Here is a 20165-nt window from a genome sequence, read left to right as displayed (position 1 = left end):
TGGAGTGAAGTGGCATGATCTCGGCTCACTGCAATCTCTGCCTCCCGGGTTCACGCCATTCTCCTGCCTCAGTCTCCTGAGTAGCTGGGACTACAGGCACCTGCCACCACGCCCAGCTAATTTTTTGTGTTTTTAATAGAGACGGGATTTCACCATGTTAGCCAGGATGGTCTCGATCTCCTGACCTTGTGATACGCCAGCCTCAGCCTCCCAGAGTGCTGGGATTACAGGCATGAACCACCACACCCAGCCATGGGTCTCCTTCTTTCATGCTCCCATAGCACCTCAAACTTATTTGTAACATAGTATTTATCCTACTATGATCTATGTGGGTTTCCATGTCTGTATACTAAACTAGATGCTTCTTGAAGAGCAAGCCTTCTAAAGGCATGCACAGGGTCTGATCTAAAAGAGGCTTTGATAAGCCACTGTAGAACTGAACAATTGATATTGAACTGGCATGGATGACATTCTGGCACTCTCCAACAACTTCGTGTTATAGATTTGATTGTATCTCCTCTACAGGAGTTTAAGGCCCACTGCCCCTATTGACTCAGCCATCTTTCTATGTCTCTCAAACACCATCTTCCTCATGAAGTCAACTCAATTTCCTGCCCCAGTTTGGAATGATCTCTCCAATTCCTTTAAAGGCTTACTTTCTATGTACTTCTTTTTTTTTTTTTTATGAGATTATGCACCTTTTTGGGCAAATTTTGACTGGGAAAAATTAAACTACATTGACTGATCAAAAAAAAAAAAAACTGCCACAGAATTTGCTACATACTTGGGTCCTTCAATGTTTCAAGTGTGTGGAACGATGCTGCATCTATACTTGGGTTATCTTACTCAGTGGTGGGCTCTGAGAAAGCACCACCAGAGGGAGAAGATCCACCAACAGTGAATTCCCTAGGCATTCCTCCTGCACTCTGCTACAGCTTGGTAATGATGGGACTGCAGACTTTCTCCAGCCCTTTCTGCTGATGTTCAAATTCTTCCTTCTCAACAGCCTGATTCTTATCTATCCAGTTAATAATTTCATTCTGCCTGACAAGAATCTTCTGTTTGTCTTCATCATGAATCTTGCCTTGAAGTTTCTCATCTTCAACAGTTGCTTCCATGTTGAATTCATAGGATTCAAGGGAATTCTTGGATGACACCTGTCTCTGCTTCTCATCTTCAGCTTTGTACTGCTCAGCCTCCTGGACCATACGCTTAATATCTTTCTTGCTAAAATGGCCCTTGTCATTAGTGACAGTACTCTTGTTCTCTTTTCCTGTACTCTTGTGCACAGCAGAGACATTGAAGGTGCCATTGGCACCAATATCAAATGTGACTTCAATGTGAGGAACACCTTGGAGTGCAAAAGGTATGCCTATGAGTTGAAACTTGCCAAGCAGGTTGGTATCCTTGGTCATGACATGCTCACCCTTCATAAACCTGAATAAGCACATCAGGATGCTTGTCAGGGTAGGTAGTGAAGGTCTGTCTGCTTGGAAGGAATGGTATTATGCTTAATGAGAACAGTCATGACTACACCAGCAGTTTCAATACATGGAAAGGAAGAATGACATACAAGAGCAACAAATCTTGAGCATTTTCAGATTTGTTGCCAGACAGAATGGCTGCTTGAACAGCTGCACCATAAGCAACAGCTTCTTTAGGGCTGATGCTCTTATTCAGTTATTTTCCATTGAAAAAGTCTTAGAGAAGCTTCTGAATCTTGGGGATACAAGTAGAACCATCATCCAGGAAAATATCATGAATCTGTGACTTGTCTAGTTTGGCATCTTGAAGGGCTTTCACTATGGGGTCCAGGTGTCACAGAAAAGGTCAGCATTCAGTTCTTCAAATCGGGCATGTGTAAAAGGTATAGAAGTTGATTCCTTCATAGAGAAAATGGATCTCAATACTAGCCTGGTTGCTCAAGAGAGAGTGTACTTAGCATGTTCACAAGCAGTATGGAGATGTTAGATAGCTCTCTTATTCTCACTGATATCTTTTGTATGCTTGTGCTTGAACTCGGCAATAAAATGGTGGACCACTTGGTTGTCAAAGTCTTTTCCACCTAAGTTAGTGTCTCCTGCTGTAGATTTCACCTCAAAGATTCCATCTTCAACAGTGAGGACTGACACATTTAAAGTGCCACTTCCAGGCCAAGTGCAGTGGCTCACGCCTGTAATCCCAGTACTTTGGGAGGCTGAGGCAGGTGGATCACCTGAGGTCAAGAGTTCGAGACCAGCCTGGCCAACATGGCAAAACTCTGTCTCTATTAAAAATACAAAAATTAGCTGAGGATGGTGGCGCATGCCTGTAATCTCAGCTACTTGGGAGGCTGAGGCACAAGAATGGCTTGAACCCTGGAGGCAGAGGTTGCAGTGAGCCAAGATTGCACCACTGCACTCCAGCCTGGGCAACAGAGTGAGATTCTGTCTTACAAAAAAAAAAAAAAAGCCAGGAATGGTGGCTCACGCCTGTAATCCCAGCACTTTGGGAGGCTGAGGGGGGCAGATCACCTGAAGTCAGGAGTTCGAGACCAGCCTGGCCAACACGGTGAAACCACATCTCTACTAAAAATATTTTAAAAATTAGTCAGGTGTGGTGGTGGGCGCCTGTAATCCCAGCTACTCAGGAGGCTGAGGCAGGAGAATCACTTGAACCCAGGAGGCAGAGATTACAGTGAGCCAAGATCACACCACTCCAGCCTGGGTAACAGAGTGAGAATCCATCTCAAAAAAATAAATAAATAAAAATTCAAAAATACCACTTCCAAGGTCAAAGACGGCACGTTTCTTTGAGCTCCAACCTTCTGTCTAAGGCATAAGCAATAGAAGCAGCAGTTTGCTCACTGATAATTCTCAGTACATTGAGATAATAGTTCCAGCAACTTTGGTAGCCTGATGCTGAGAATCACTAAACTAAGCTGATATTGTGACCACAGCATTGGTAACACTCTTCCCAAGGTAGGCTTCTGCCATTTCCTTCATCTTTGTCAGAACAACAGAGCAGCTGTCCCCAACCTTTCTGGCGCCAGGGACCAGCTTCATGGAAGACAATTTTTCCACAGACCAAGTTGCAGGGGGTAGGATGGGGGGAAGATAGTTTTAGGATGATTCAAGCACATTACATTTATTGTGCACTTTATATTATTATTACATTGTAATATATAATGAAATAATTATATAACTCATCATAATGTACCATCAGTAGGAGCCCTGAACTTGTTTTCTCACAACTAGACTGTTCCATCTGGAGGTGATGGAAGACAGTGACAGATCATCAGGCATTAGATTCTCATAAGAAGTGCTAGATCCCTTGCGTGTGCAATTCACAATAGGGTTGACACTCTCATGAGAATCTAATGCTGCCACTGACCTGACAGGAGCTCAGGTGATAATGTGAATGATGGGGAGCCGCTGTAAATACAGATGAAGATTCACTGACTTGCTGCCACTCACCTCCTGCTGCGCAGCCAGTTCCTAACAGGCCACAGCCCGGTACCAGTCCGTGGCCTGGGGATTGAGGACCCGTGCCCTAGAGGATACCTTTCTGGACAGAAGTTTTTTTTATCTCTCCCTCGTATTCTACTTGGACCTTGGGCCTGCCAGCATTATTCACTACCATGAAGGGCCAATGCTTCATATCAGACTGGACAACAGCATAATCAAGTCTGTGTCCAATCAGCAATCAGATTTGGCATCAAAAAGTGCGTTCATGGGGTTCATTGCAACTTGATTCTTTGTGGCATCACTGAGCAATTGTTCAGTATCAGTAAAGGTGACATAGCTTGGAGTGACTGGATTTCCCTGATCACTGGCAATTACCTCTATTTTTCCAAGCTGGAAAACAACCACACAAGAGTAGATGGTGCCAAGATGAATACCTACTGCAGGTCCCTTAAACATGGTTGTTTGCATGTAGGCTGGATTGGATTGTGAAGAAAGACACGGGAACCCCAAAAATGGCCACTGCATTTAATAAATCCCAATAAATTCTTCAAATGACTTTGCAGTATGTAAATCAAGGTAAGGCCTCATTCAATTCATTCAGTCATTCTACACATAGGTATTGAGTCCCTCCCTATTTTGTGTCAGTGTTGGGAATACAGTTAGCCCTCTGTATTCCATAGAAAGTATTTGAGTTAAAAAATGAAAAAACACAAAATAATACCAATTAAAAAACAATACAACTATTTACATATCATTTACATTGTATTACTTATTATAAGTAATCTGAAGATGATTTAAAGCATACAGAATAGCCTACATGCAAATATTACACCATTTTACATGAGACTAGAGCATCTGCAAATTTTGGTACCCTCATGGTGGGGGAATAGGGGAGTGTCCAAGAACCAGTCACCAGCAGATGGACTGACTGTATAACCCAACCCCTATTTCATGGAGCTTATCGTCTAGTAAGGATAGATAACCATCAAGTGGAACGATGCAAACTATCGTATCAAATGGTGCTAAGTGTTATGAAGACTGCATAAAATCATGTCAAATGGTGCTGTTATGAAGACAACAGACCGCTTCGACATGTAAGAAAGCACTTTAGAATTAGTGGGCTTAGAAGTCCCTTAGGCAGATGACATTTGAGCTGAAGCCTGAATGATGCCCTCCAAAGACACAAACTTTTTAAACATGACTAGCTTAAGTTTTCACAGCCTTTTATTCACTCACTTGCTGCCATGCCAATGTTTGAGTTACTGTTGGTTTGTCTCCAGGAAAAATTTTGAATTGTCTCCAGATAGTTCCAATTAAAAGTAAATGTGAACTTTCATTATCATCTACGCAAAGATTCATTCTTTAGCTACACAAGGGAGGACAGATTTCCTGGAAGAGAAGGAAAAGGGTATGGGGACCTGTGAATGGTTGAGAGGCGCCTGCCACTGGGAATTTGTTATTGAGTATTTAGAGATTTGAGGGCAGTATAAGCACCAAAGACAGTGTTTAACTCTTTATGATTATTTCTCCATTTTGTACCTTCCGTAACAAATTCTATCAACTGGTAGGACTCCACATTTGACACTAAAATATATACAATTATCAGTCCTCCTCAGTTATCTGGGGCTATGAAAAAGAAAACACAAGCATATTGCAAGTGGCAATACAACAACAGAGCTTTACTGTAGCATTTTAATTCCTCTAAAATTACTACTGGATCTTTAGAAATGCCAGCCACCAGGGCAGCACTCTTCCAGGCAAACATTATGACTAAACTGTAAAATATTGTGAAATGTACTCATGAAGGAGGTGAAGACAAAATCAGTAAACAGGAATGAGTGAGGAAGCAACATACTGGAACGATGAAACAGGGAGTTTTTTGCAATTCGTAAACTTCAGCATCAGATGTTTCGTTGTGAGGTCTTGTTAGTCTAATGTTCACAATTCTAAATGTAATTAAGTTCACCAATACTTTGGGGGTTCCTATTATAGCAGTCAAAGGTCTTTTGTGAAGAACTGAAATGATGAATAACTGATGGTCACAGCCCTTAAAAACCTTATAATTGAAGGAAAGGCTAAGGAGTAAAGTCCAGGTGCTCATTAAAATAAGGCAGATTTTAAGACAGATATTATAGAGAGTAAGGCAAAGTATTGTGAAATTACAGAAAAAATAATAATTAAATCCAGTAGAAGTATCTGCAGATGCTGTCCAGAGGAACTGGTGTCCTGGCTGAGATGGAGCCAGCAGTTATGGGCAATAATAGTGTTCCAGGTGGAGAAAAAAAAAAGTGATCAGACACCAAGATGGCAACACACAGGCAATATTCAGGGAACACAGATACGTGTGGTCAGGGGACAAATAAAGAGTTTGGGGAGAGGGATTCTATAGAAATAGAATGAAAGAAACATGGGTTGGGACTAGAGTTAAAGAACTTTAGACTGGCAAGCAATGAGATAGCATTGAACATTTTTTTAGTAGAGTGGCTACTGTAAAGAATGGACAGAAAGAGCAGCAGTATGCATTAATTTCAGTTTATATAAACACTACCATGGACCAGGTGTTGAGATTAGACCTCAAATTTGGGGATTAGATAATTTGTTGATAGAATGGACAATGGTTTGTGAGAAGAAAGAGTTGAAGATGATTCTGCAGTTCCAAGTCTGGGTGACTGGGAGGATGTTAATGCCATTCTCTAAGCAGAAGCAGGTTTGGAGTGGAATAGGTTTGGTTTTGGGCATGCTGTTGACATGACAAAACTGATGTCACATATCCTATTTCCTGATTCATCCTGGGATTGTTCCAGAGCTATCACCATGATTAATAGTTAATACTGGAACAACTCCTTGAGAATAAAATGCCACATGTACCATTTACGTATGACACATTACGTTCTTCTGGCCAACTGGGTAGTTGATCTGAAAGACTGGCTGTTCAAAGTTCAAATCATCTTCATTACACAATGCCGCCGACTGCACGCCCACAGGATACCTTAACCCGGTATGCTTCAAGGACAATATTCTCGCCATCGTAACAGAGCTATACATTGTAAACTGCAAACTGAAAAGTTGCGTTTATTCTGAAGGAAAATCAATTTAATATTCTTCTACCAAATTACCAAAACAATGTTTCTGGCGGAGGCTGGGGAGGGGTTGGTGGCAGAAGCCTTTCCAGAGACTGACTATGGTGTGGGATTCACAACTTCAGTAGGTCCCCCGAGGAGGGTAACGAACGTCTCGGGTAGTCTTTCACCAGAATTGTGTTCAACAACTCACGTTCTGGAGCCAACCCGCAGATCAGAATCCAGCTTAGGCAGCACACAGCAGTGATCTCGGACAAGTTACCCAATCTCTTGTGTCTCAAATTATTTACCTGTAAAACATCTACAACTAGAACCGAAAACTTGGCTGCCAGGCACTGGGCTGGACACAGATTTACAGCGGTGAGGACAACCAAGGGGAACTAAAATTCGAATGTAGGGAACAAACGATTAACAAGTTAGTTTCAGAATGAAAGACTCCTAGCCTAAGAATTCAATTGGATAATTCCTGTAAAGCATTTAGTACAGTAAAGAGCGAAGGGAAATTCTGAATATAAGGTAGATGCTATTTTAGGATTTGGCCCTCCCCGCCCCCTACCAAAACCACGTAAACTCTTAATAGAAGCGACTTTTGTCAGGCGCCTAAAGGCGGCTTTTAGGATAGGAAGGGTCCTCTCTTCCTACTTGGGGTAAATGCGTTTTACCAGCCTTTATCGACCCACCCAACCCCAGGGACATTTTTTGGGGGGAAGTTCTCTAGTGCTAGACAAGTTCCCTCTAATAAAGCCCCTTCGACGAGGTGCCAGGATTGGGGTGAGGGAACCTTGCCGCTCCCACAAGGGCTGGGCACAAAAAACAAACAAAAAAATAAGATATTTTGGTCTTCCCCAAAGCATAGTAAAAGAATTTCCCCCGAACCCGGCCGCCGGGAGCCCAGAAACCCCCCAGCCCAAATAACAATGGCGCTGGAGAGGGCGTGGCCGCGCGTACCTGGGGTGGGGGAAGGGGAGAAAGGCGGCCAGCTCCGGTCAGGGCCACTCGCAGGGTCACGTGACATCTTGCCTCGCCCCGCCCCGCGAACAGACCTGGGCGGGGAGGGATTCGGGAAGGGGCGGGGAAGCGGATGGAGCGGGGGCACCGGCGATGACGGGAAGTGACGAAGGGGCGTAGTTCGCTGCGTGCGGCGACGTGGCGGCGGGGCCGACACCGGACAGCGGAAGTGGCTCCGGCGGTGGGACTTGAGTGTTTGTGTTTTGGTTCGTGAAGGAGCCGGCGGCTGGCCTTAGGGGAGGAGGCAGAGGGAGGAGGAGGAGGAAGACTTCGTCGGAACTCCAGCGCCGGCGGCGGCGGCGGAGGAGGGGAAAGGAAAGAGGAAGGCGGAGCGGCGAGAGGCGGAGACGGAGCCCGACAGGGGCGGCACCACGGCAAGAGCCCCGCACAGTCCAGTGTGAGGGGAGCGACGCGAAGAGCAGACGGCGCCGCCGCCGCCACCACCACCGCCATAGACACACACTCATCCTACGGGCCACGCCTGGGCCTTGGTGCCAGGAAGCTTCGGCCCCGCAGCCCGACTTGCTGCGGTCTCAGGTAACCGAACCGCCTCTCCCCCTGCGCAGTGGGGGTCTGGACCCCAGGTTATCCGCGATCCCCAGCCTGTCCGCGGCCCTGCGGGTACTAAGACCCCCGCCCCTTCTTCCTCATGCGCAGCAGTAGCCTGGACCAGAGAACTATCGAACCCGGCGTCTTGTTCTGCCAGCCGTGGTGACTCATCCTCAAGGGGCTCTGGAGACCGGGATTTGGGGACTGACTGAGGGAGCGACGGGTGTCACCCTTTCCCTTCTCAAGATGGCGCCGTGGAAAGTGTACTGGAGGCCGCGGTTCCGCCTGGTCCCTGTGCTGGCAGTCCTGGGGGTCTCGGTCAAAGCCAGCCAGGTTCGGGGGAGGAGGTTGGAAAGGCCAAGGGACCTGGCGAGTGGTGCTTATCCAGGCGATCTGGAGTTGGCTATAAGCTACTCAGGTGCTCTCCAAGCAGGAACCCGGGCCTACTGCAGGTGTGAATGTGGGGAGCTCCGCCTACCTGCAACTTCCAAAGACATGTAGTGTCGGTGGGTGGGAGACTCGTCAAAATGGGCCGTCTAGAGACTCTTGTCTTATGTATGGAAGGTAGTGAACTACAGCGTTAAATAAATTCGAGATAACAGGACCGCTGAACTCCTTCACTGGGTAGAGACCATGAAACTTGTTCTGGTGTTATCTTTCCTGGAAGCTGTTTACCTCTGAGACTTTCAAACTTTTAAGTTCTGAACGTCATAGTTCACATACTTAGTTTTTGTCTTGCTTAAGTGGAATCAAAGCGTTCAATCAGTTGCCTTTTACATAATAAGAAAAAAACACTTGCACATCTCTGGGAATACTCAAGACTGCTCATAAACTTTATTCCTAAAGTAAAATGGAAATGATAACTCAGCATTTGTGTAAGCAAAGTACATGAAACAGTGCCTGGCACAAAATGAGTGCCCAATTTTTTGATCAAAGAACACTTAGAAGGATTTTAACTATAGAATGAGTAACAGTTATTTTCAAAAGATTACAAATGTATATTATGCAAAATTCTTGTTTTGCAAAACAAGTTTCAGTAAGCAGTGAATACAAATGAATACACGTAATTTTTAACCTTCGTGTTATGCTAAGTGTGTATTTACTATTAACTCTAGTTATTTCCTGTTTGAGATCCTCAAGGGGAGTAGCCACAGTTAAGTAACTTTAAACCTTAAAAGTCAAAGTGAAATCAGAATCTTGTTTGATTTTTTTTTTTATGGGAATCTGATGTTTTGCCTGAAATTTTGAAAGTACCGTAGAAATTTGGAGCATGTTGTCCTTGATAAGTAATTTCGTGTTTTTGTAGATAAAAAGACAAATGGAAATGTTTTAATTGATACTGCTTGTGTAATATCTGAAGATGTATTGGTGCATTTTCAGTACATATGATGTTCTCTAGATATTTTCTTATCAAAGGACCACGTTATTGACAATTTCAATCCCTACTATGTTTATTAGAGATTGTTTACATGTATTGTTTCATTTAATTGTCACAGCAGCTATGCAAGTTAGATATTATGGGAATAGAGACTTGGAAATTAAAGAATTTGCCCAGGCGGAAATTGGTATAGCCAGGATTAGACCCCCAAGTCTGGTATGTTTGTGGGGAGGGGGCATTTTTATTTATACGTCGTTATTTAGAAGCAACTCAGATATTACCTCAATTAATCTGTACATATTTCAGAATATAATGGTAAAAGATAAGGACTCTAGAAAGCTGGTGTTTAGTTAAGGCAGGGAGGTAGTTTTATTGCCTTAAGAACTAAGATCTCGTGGACATATTAGGGAATTCAGTATCAAGAGCATATTATAAACTGATTTTATGGGAAAGGCGTATTTCTTTCTTTTGTTTTTAATATGGAGACAGGGTCTCACTGTTGCCCAGGCTGGTCTCAAGCAGTCCTTCTTCCTCAACCGCCAAGTGTTGGAATTTACCAGTATAAGCCACTGTGTCCAGTGTGAAAGACATATTTCTTACATGAGGTAGCTAAGTGAAATATAGCAGGGTTTTTAGAGAGGGAATCATCAGGTTTAATATATTAGCATATATTCGGATTTTGATTAAAGATAGAAGGAAACTGTTAAGATTGGTTTGTGAGTGGATTGAAAAAGGTTCTTCAAATATTCACTAATTCCTTAGAGATTAAAATTAGCACAGAAGTTGCCATTCAGGCTAGATTTTTTAATGTGTTGTTTAAATAAAAAATAATGGCCTGCAGGCTGGGTGTGGTGGCTCACACCTGTAATCCCAGCCTTTTTCGAGGCTGAGGCAGGAGGATTGCTTGAGCCCGGGAATTCAAGATCATGCTGGGCAACATAGCAGGACAGTGTCTCTACCAAAAAAGTGGCCTGGCATGGTTCTGAGCGCCTGTAGTCCCAGCTACTCAGGAGGTTGTGGCAGGATTGCTTGAGCCCAGGAGGTGTAGGTTACAGTGAGCTATGACCACGCCACTGCACTCCAGCCTGGGTGAGAGAGCAAAACCCTTTCTCAAAAAAATTAATAAAAAAAAAAAGTCATGCATGTTTTTCGTCTAAAAACTACAAAAAAGTTACAATTAGTGTAAGTAAATAAGTCAGTAATAATCCCACCACATAGAGAACAACTGTTAGCATTTCTGTGTATGGTATACTTGAGCAGATGAAGAAACAGTTTTAAGTCTGTCTGCCATTAGGCACACAAACCTGGGATACTGAAAATATTTGTTGTCCAAAATTACCGTTAATTAAATGAAAAATGCGTCGTTTAGCAGAAGACTTCAAATAATACTAAACTCTAGGATCTGTTCTAAAAGCTTCCCATTTATTAATAACATAATTTTTCTCAAAACAATGTTAACCCAAGTAGCCTGGCTACAAAACTTGAACTTAAGTCATCTCTCAGGTTGCCTGGGTTTGAAACTCAGCTGTGTGTCACTTCTGTGACAGTAACTATGTGACCTCAATTAAGCTTCTTAACATCTCTGTGCTTGTTTCCTCATTTATAAGGATTGTAATAATATCTCATTTTATGGGATTGTTGAGAAGTTAAGTACTTAAAGTACTGCCTGGCACAAAGTTGAAGCTTTGAGGTTAGCCTTTAAAAAAAAAAAAGAAAAAATGATTTTGGGCTCAAATCCTATACCTTTAAATTTCCTTTAAAAGATAGTGACATTGAAGGTCTAGTAGAGCTTAAGATAATCGTGCTATAGGCAAAATTTAAAGTGATTAATAGTAAATTTGCTTTACTGATTTGTATACTTAATTCATAATTGTTTCTTTACAGGTTTCTTTACCTCCAGAAAGAAGAATATTGACCCCTTGAATTCTGGAAGTTCATTGAAGAATCTGAAATTAAGGACTTATTTCAAATTTGGACATGGCTAATCGAGGCGCAACAAGACCCAACGGGCCAAATACTGGAAATAAAATATGCCAGTTCAAACTAGTACTTCTGGGAGAGTCTGCTGTTGGCAAATCAAGCCTAGTGCTTCGTTTTGTGAAAGGCCAATTTCATGAATTTCAAGAGAGTACCATTGGGGGTGAGATTTTCTTTTTTCCCTGCTTCATTTAATCGAATCATACGTTGACAAAGTATTTTGATGTTCCAATTGTGTGATTATGAATAGCTAAGTCATAGAGGGAAGAAAAGAGCTGTTCAGCTTACCTTAAGCTTTAAAACTTGCCTTTATTTTTGTTAAAATGATGTGTTTTTACATTTGATTGTTTGGTTAATCCCTTGTGGTTATATTGTCGCTAAAATACAGATAAAAACATGAGTAGAATCAGTGTCTCAAGTAATATGACTTGACCTGATACCTATTTCTAGCTAACAAGTAGAAGCGTCTTCAAATTAATACAGTACATGTTTGTGCTCAATTATATTGGTTTAAAATGAATAGTAAAAAAAAGTAACCTTAAATTCTGATCTATATAACTGAACTATTTGTAAATCATTATACTTATTTGTAAAATTAATTAAATATAATTAAATACTGCTAGATGTACTTTTTTTGTTGTTATTTAAGAGATGGAATCTTGCCTAGGCTGGAGTGCAGTGTCTGGATCATAACTCACTGCAGACTGCAGCCTGGAACTCGCAGCTCAAATGATCATCCTGCCTTAGCCTCCACTAAGTAGTTGGGCCTAAGGGTGCTTGCCACCATGCCAGGCAAGTTTTTTTTTTTTTTTTTAAGAGTCAGAGTCTCGCTGTGTTTCCAGGTTGGTCTGGAACTCCTGGCCTCAAGTAAGCCTCCATTCTCAACCTCCCAGGTAGCTGTGATTATAGGTGCTCCCTGCTAAGATGTACATGTAAGAATGCTCCTAAGCTGAGGGAAGAGAAAAAGTGATTAATGGAAAGGGACATGACAGGAAAATGGAACCTGAAGAAAAAGATGAAATGAGAAGGGAAAGAATAGGCACTGACAAGGTGGTCATGGTGCGACAGAGATGAGGGGAAGGTAAGATGCAGGGTGAAAAGAAGACAGCGAACAGTACGGTATTGTCAAGAGAGGACATGAAGTGGGAAAATTGAATTTTAGCTGGGCATGGTGCTGCATTCCTGTAGTCCCAGGTATTTGGAGGCTGAGGCAGGATTATTTTAGCCTAGGAGTTCAAGTCTAGCCTGGGCAACACAATGAGGACCCATCTCTTTAAAAAAACAAAACAAAACAAAAAAAAATTGACTTTAATCAAAGAAACCTATAATTATATAGCTGTGGGACAAGAGAGCCTCTTTTGGGCCGCTGTTTAATCTGTGAAATGATGCTTTTAATCTGTGAAATGATGCTTTTCAATTAGATGAAATGTGGGAAGAATGACACAGTTTGAGATTCACGATATTTTGCAAGTGATACATAATTAAGCAATGCTCTTTTCTGAGGTATTTGTATATACGTTTTAACCCCATCCTGTAAAATTAAAGTCAAACTGTGGAAATAAGACAGGTAGATACCAGCTGGCATGTGGCAACTTCTTGGAATCTGTCTTTCAGAAGCAAAACTTCATACTGTGCATTTAGTGAGTGTTCTTCAGCAAATATGCTTGAGAATGTTATTCATAATCTTAGACCCATTCTAGTAAGATAAGTTATAGAACTCTACTACCTCCTGGCCTTTGTATATCTTGTTACAATGTTATATTAGAATGTTTTATGTTTTTTCTAATTGCTGAGCATCAGAAAGCATCATGGAGCTTTTGAGTCAGAAGTCTTGACATTTTAAAAAATGTTAATACACAATATATTAGACATCCTTTGTGATCTTTTTTTTCCTTGAAGGTACATCCACATGTGATTTTGTTGTTGTTGTTAATACACTATATCCATTTTAATAATGAAATACTGCTTCTCTAGAAGGTTTCGCTTCCTCCAGAAGCAATTTAATCTAAAGCTAACTGTTAGTCCAGTAGGAAAAGGTTAAAGAATGCTAGATCATGTACACCCACTTACTTTACTGTTAATGGCAGCATTTCCCAAAGTACATATGCATTCTGGGTTAAATACCTGGGCCAAATACGTTTAGGAGTTACTATATGCTACTCTTTTCTCCTCTCTTTATTATTTTATTAAAATAATAAAAAATCTGAAGTACTGTAGTATAGAACTTAATTCCTGGGGAGCTTTGCAAGAGCTTAAGGTTAGAATTTTTATCTTGTTTTGGGTAATCCACTTCTAAGTTTATTTTTTCCTAATGATAGCTCAAGAAGGGTGTTTAAAAGAAAAATGTAACCCATATCCTGTGTATCATAAACATATCTCTGATACGTGTGTATCTCCATATAATCTCCATGTAACACCAGTTAGATTGTCTTGATTTCATTAATGAATTTTTCGTAAAGATTTTCATTTCTATTTGTAGAGCTTCCTATTTAAAAACAAAAATGAATTTGCATCCAAATTTCTATTAATCCTTTTTTTTTTTTTTGAGACAGGGTCTCTGTCGCCCAGGCTAGAGTGCAGTGGCGCCGCCCTGGCTCACTGCGACCTCCGCTTCCCAGGATTGAGCGATTCTCATGCCTCAGCCCGCCAAGTAGCTGGGACTATAGGCGCAAGCCACCACTCCTGGCTAATTTTTGTATTTTTAGTAGAGATGGGGTTTCACCATGTCGGCCAGGTTGGTCTTGAACTCCTGGCCTCAAGTGATCCGCCCGCCTCGGGCTCTCCAAGTGCTGAGATTACAGGCATGAGCCACTGCCCGTGGCCTAACTTTCTGTTAATCTTTATTGGATACTTTTTCACTCTGCTGACCCCATGTGAATACTATTCAGGAGGTATGACAGTACCATTATGATTATAGCTGTGGACACTGTTCTTTTATGCTCTGTACTCATAGCTCTTCACCTTTAGGAGCTAGAGTAGATGTAAAACATTTAAGAATTTTAAGGTTTGAGCTATTTCATGATCAACTCAAAAGGTCTATAACTTGCAGGTAATACGTATTTTTGTTTTGACTGACAGGTAGTAGAAGTTACCTGAAAAATGAAGCCAACCAACTCTTTTGCATTTCAACTGTTGGGTTTTTTTTTTTCTTTTTGAGACAGAGTTTCACTACGTGGCCCAGGTTGGAGTGCAGTGGTATGATCTAGGCTGACTGCAACATCCACTTCCCAGGTTCAAGCGATTCTCCTGCCTCAGCCTCCTGAGTAGCTGGGATTACAGGCCCACACCACCACTCCCAACGAACTTTTGTATTTTTAGTAGAGACAGGGTTTTGCCATCTTGGCCAAACTGGTCTCAGACTCCTAACCTCAAGTGATCCACCTGCCTCGGCCTCCCAAAGTGCTGGAATTATAGGTGTGAACTACCATGCCTGTCCTCAACTGTTTAATTTTCACTTTACTGTTTATATCTCCTGACTTGAGTTATTGTTCTGAAGCACTCGCTTAAAATTTTCATCTCTATTTGATTGTGTTCAAAGGTGGATATCATATGTTACATTCTTTGTGGATTCTGGATCCACAAAGAAAGAATATCAAGATTTCTACTGTAATTTGTGTGGTTCTTCCTAAATATAATAACTTGATTTAAAAATTCCTGTTGCACTGGGCATGATGGCTCACATCTGTAATCCCAGCACTTTGGGAAGCTGAGGTGGGCAGATCACTTGTGTCCGGGAATTTGAGACCAGCCTGGCCAACATAGCGAAACCCCATCTTTACAAAAAATACGAAAATTGGCCAGGTGTGGTGGCACACACCTGTAGTCCCAGCTACTCAGAAGGCTGAGGTGGGAGGATTGCTTGAACTCAAGAGGCGGAGGTTACAGTGAGCCGAGACTACACCCCCACACTCCAGCCTAGGTGACAGAGTGAGAACCCTGTTTCAACCAAAAAAAAAAGAATCCTTGTTGCCTCACCATACTTCATGCATCTTACCCCTATAGCACTCTTGATGAAATTGCATGCAGCAGATTTAGCAATTTAGAGAGTTCTAGCTTGTTTGTAGGGGTTTAAAGTTTGCATGACATTTATGTTTTTATTGTTTGTCTGAAGTTAGCCGAGAAGTTAACAAGGAGCAGTAGGCTCAGAGAGTTGTCTTCCTTCTTTGCTTGGTACTGCATCTCTAGGCTCAGTAGCTCTTCAGTAAATACTTGTTGAATGAGGGCTAGCCATCTTTCATGTAGCACCTTGAATACCTGAAAAAACTTTAAAGATTCCTAGTGAGTTTCTCTTCTCAAGAAATATTTATTTTTAAGAAGACATTTATGTGATATTTATAAACAAATTAATCCTCAGTGGTTAGAATATGCGGTGAAATAACAAGCAGACAGTCCTTTTTTTCTCTTCTGAGAAAAGTGCTTCATACCACAGTTACAATTTTGTTTGCACTAATCAAAAATGTCTTATAGACTCTAAAGTTTAGGTAATGGAACTATACATGAAAACATTAACATTCCTCTTGCTGGTTCTGTGATTTTTGAACATTAGCTTAGAACAGTGGTCCTCAGAGAGCATTCCCACTTCCAGAAGCAGCTGCATTAACTAGGAACTTGTTAAAATGCAGAATCTCGTGTTGAATCAAAGCATTTGGGTGGGACCAACAATTTAGGTTTTAATAAGTTTTCCAGATGATTCTGATGGCATGCTAAATTTGAGAACCACTGCTTTATGTGTTCTGAGTAGTTGATTTTACGTTGATACTAACATTGATTCTCCCATGCACAGAATAATTGTGGGGTTTTTTTGAGGTGCGGTATTTGTCGGAATTTTAAAAACATTGTTGACCGGGTGCGGTGGCTCATGCCTGTAATCCCAGCACTTTGGGAGGGTGAGGCTGGCAGATCACGAGGTCAGGAGTTTGAGATCAGCCTGGCCAACATGGTGAAACTTCATCTCTACTAAAAATACAAAAATTAGCTGGGCGTGGCAGTGGGTGCCTGTAACCCCAGTTACTCAGGAGACTGAGGCAGGAGAAACATTTGAACCCAGGAGGCGGAGGTTGCGGTGAGCCGAGATCGCGCCATTGCTCTCCAGCCTGGGCGACAGGGCGAGACTCCATCTCAAAAAAAAAAAAGAAAGAAATTTATTGCAGTTATTAACTCTAAGTGAAGTGCTGTTTCTACTTATATATTTAACACCCATCTAAATTGGTTAGCATGGCAAACTAGTTGTTTTTATTCTAAAACAACATCTAACAGGAATAAAAGTTACTGTTAAAATGAAGAAAAACAAGGCTTGTTTCAAACTTATTATTAACATAGTATTTTACCTAACAATTCATGGCCTAGTAATTCTCAAGAATAAACCATTGTGGTTAAGAAAGAAGACTGTATCCAGATTAAAGTTTTTGCCACAATGCCTGGCACAGAGTAAAAGGTTTATTAAATTATAGCTGTTACAGTTACCATCACCACTGTTACTTTTGGCTGAGTCATTTTATCACTGTTGATATTTTTGTTGTATTGTCATGATATAGTATTATCTTGAGATGGTAGCTGTTACACGTAGTGCATAGCATTTGATTTAGAAAATTTGAAGATTTGAAAAACTTTGTGTTTTCCTTTTTTTTTTTTTTTTTAACAGCCTGCTCTGTTGCCCAGGCTGGTGTGCAGTGGTGGCATCAAAGCTCACTGCAGCCTTGATGTGGGCTCAAGTGGTCTTCCCAAGTAGCTGGGAACTGACTGTAGGCGTGCACCCCACACTTGGCTAATTTTTTATTTTTTTGTAGAGACAGGTCTCACTGTTGGTGCCTAAGTTGGTCTCAAACTCCTGGGCTACAGCAGTCCTCCCACCTCAGCTGCCCAAGGTGCTGGGATTATAGGTGTAAGCCACTGTGCCCAGCCCAACTGTGTTATTTGTGGAAGTTTCTCAGAGGGAGAAATTACAGGGCTAAAGTACTACATGTATGCATATGTTAAAGTTTCTTCAGTAACTACTTAATAATGTGTACCTGAAAATTGCTAAATTGTTAAATGTCCTCACCATTAAAAAATAGTAAGTGCCAGGCGCATGGCTCATGCCTGTAATCCCAACACTTTGGTAGGTCAAAGTGGGCAGATTGCTTGAGACCAGCCTGGCCAGCATGGCCAAACCCCATCCCTACCAAAAAAAAAAAAAAGCATAAAGTAGCTGGGCGTGGTCGTGCATGCCTGTGGCATGAGTATTGCTTGAACTTGGGAGGCAGAGGTTGCAGTGAGCTGAGATAGCACCACTGCACTCCAGCCTGAGCAACAGAGTGAGACTCTGCCACGGAGGTTGCAGTGAGCCAAGATAGCGCCACTGCACTCCAGCCTGAGCAACAGAGTGAGACTCTGTCTCAAAAAAAAAAAAAAAGGTAAGTAGGTGAGGTGATACAGTATTGAATTACCTTGATTTAGTCACCTCACAATGTGTACATATATCAAAACGTATTATATATCATAAGTATATATTGTAAATACATACGATTTTTATTTTCAACAATACCTTAATAAAGCTGGGGAAAATAAAGTTACTTCCTAAACAGAAAAGCTAGCTAGAAAATTTAAATCCAAATAACTTATGTTTTTCCAGTAGCAGAAAGCTTTCTACTGTTGCCCTTCACTTGTTAGCCTTCAGAATGGCTTGTTTGTATAATTATAATCTGTGCTTTTATCTTTTTGCATGTGCACATTGTTAAAAGTACTTTTGAGAAAGAATAGAAGACCTGGAGACCAAACCACCAGCATGTGGTTTTTGATTCATGAGAAAAAATGTGTGTTTCAAATATTCATTCTACTTTCTGATACATTGATAGTTAAAATTTGTGGAAGTTAATCATTTGGTTTCAAGTGAAATATTATTATCTTTATGCATGATATTTTCTTCTAAAAAGTACATATTCAGAATTTGAGAGGTTATTACCTAGAGAAGTTGATAGAGATTTGATATTTCATATCCGTTTATGTCACAACCTAAAAAAGTCTTTCAGTAGTCTTAACTATTCCCTAACTTCTTAGTTTAAAATATTATCATATGTGGCTACTTTAACATTCCTGTGAGCTGGGAGTCGGTATGCATGGTTCTCATCCTCACATGCTTTCATAAGCATTTATGTGAACTCTGTTTATACATTTGTAACACGAGAGTATTGAACTAGGTCAGGATTCTTGTAGGCCAGGTGTGGTGGCTCACGCCTGTAATCCCAACACTTTGGAAGGCCGAGGCAGGCATATCACCTGAGGTCAGGAGTTCGAAACCAGTCTGACCAACATGGCAAAATACTGTGTCTACTAAAAATACAAAAATTAGTAGGGCGTGGTGTCATATGCCTGTAATCCCAGCCACTGAGGCATGATAATTGCTTGAACCTGGGAGGCAGAGGTTGCAGTGAGCTGAGATCACACCACTGCACTTCAGCCTGGGTGACAGAGTGCTGAGGCATGGGAGGCTGAGACATGAGAATTGCCTCAACCTGGGAGGCAGAGGTTGCAGTGAGCAGAGATTGCACCACTGTGCTACAACCTGGGTGACAGAGCGAGACTGCATCTCAGAAAAAAAAAAAAAAAAAGGATTCTTGTAGAGCAGATGTTCTTATAAACTGTATACTCTTCTCATTAAACAGTATAGTCAATACAATTTAACTTTTGTTTTCTTAAAATGTATTTTAAGATTTGGAATCATGAGCATCAGTTTCTGCCTTGCCATGCTTAGTGTGTTGATGCTCTCTGGTGGTTTGGAAATATTCAAGCTGTTTGGTAGAATGGTTTTGCCAAATAGCTCTTAGTGAACTGCTCTTACTGATTGACTAATTTGCTGCTTTTATTTGTTATATATGGGAAATATTAGGTTGTCTAAAGCAATCCAAAATAAAACTGGAAATCATCTCTGATGATTCTGAAACTAGAAATCAGGGACGACTTCTTGGTATAGTTTGGGAGACAAATTGAGTAAACATTGTAATCTGGTGCTATATATTAAAGGTTTTTGAAAGTGATATTATATGCCACTTTTTAAAAATTAAGCCTAAATCTCCAACTGATCTTTCTCTTAATGTACTGACTTATATTATATATAAATATCTCCAAAAGAGGATATACATAGAAAGTAGTCTCAGTTCCATTCTGAGGAAATCTGTAAATTTGCATAAGCTTTAGTGCATGGACTTTGTGAGATTTATTCTGGCTGCATTTAGTCTGTTTTTGCTAGCTCTCTGGTTGTGTTCTGATTTTTTGAGACAGGGTCTTGCTCTGTTGCCCAGGGTGAAGTGCAGTGACATGATCATGGCTCACTGCAGCCTCAGCTTCTTGGGTCAAGCAGTCTTCTCACCTTCGCCTCCCAAGTAGCTGGGACTATAGGTGTGCACCACCATGCCTGGCTAATGTTGAAGTTTTTGTAGAGACGAGGTCTTGCTGTGTTGCCCAAGCAGGTCTTAAAACTCCTGACCTCAAGTGATCCTCCTGCCTTGGCCTCCCAAAGTGCTGGGATTATAGGCGTGAGCCACCGCGCCAGGCTGCATTCTGAATGTATAAGGTTTCTAGATAATTGATCTTTTCAGAGACACACTGAGAGGCGCATGAAAGACACTTGGTTTTGAATAATAATTGGTGGAGGCAATTTTGCTTTTAGAATAGTATAAATAATTCTTACTTGATAGAAACATGGGAAATTTTGGCAAACTGTTTCTCCCTTTTTTAGGTTATATACTATAA

The 20165-nt window shown here is 41.3% G+C and overlaps 1 protein-coding gene and 1 pseudogene across 2 annotated transcripts in view; one reads left to right on the top strand and one right to left on the bottom strand.

Moving 5' to 3' along the window:
• Window positions 1–842: 842 nt before the first annotated feature.
• On the bottom strand, window positions 843–7987 carry LOC105530778 (annotated as a pseudogene).
• Window positions 7635–20165, top strand: part of RAB5A (RAB5A, member RAS oncogene family) — a 42349-nt gene continuing 29818 nt past the window's right edge. For both annotated transcript variants that reach the window (XM_011968449.1, XM_011968448.1), the window contains exons 1-2: window positions 7635–8071; window positions 11346–11601. In XM_011968449.1, the coding sequence (XP_011823839.1) occupies window positions 11439–11601 (163 nt within the window). In that variant the 5' untranslated portion in view covers window positions 7635–8071; window positions 11346–11438. The remainder of the gene's footprint in view (window positions 8072–11345; window positions 11602–20165) is intronic.

Source organism: Mandrillus leucophaeus, unplaced genomic scaffold (assembly GCF_000951045.1).
Source record: "Mandrillus leucophaeus isolate KB7577 unplaced genomic scaffold, Mleu.le_1.0 Scaffold843, whole genome shotgun sequence".
NCBI classification, from domain to species: domain Eukaryota; kingdom Metazoa; phylum Chordata; class Mammalia; order Primates; family Cercopithecidae; genus Mandrillus; species Mandrillus leucophaeus.
This window is presented reverse-complemented; position numbering and strand designations above follow the sequence as displayed.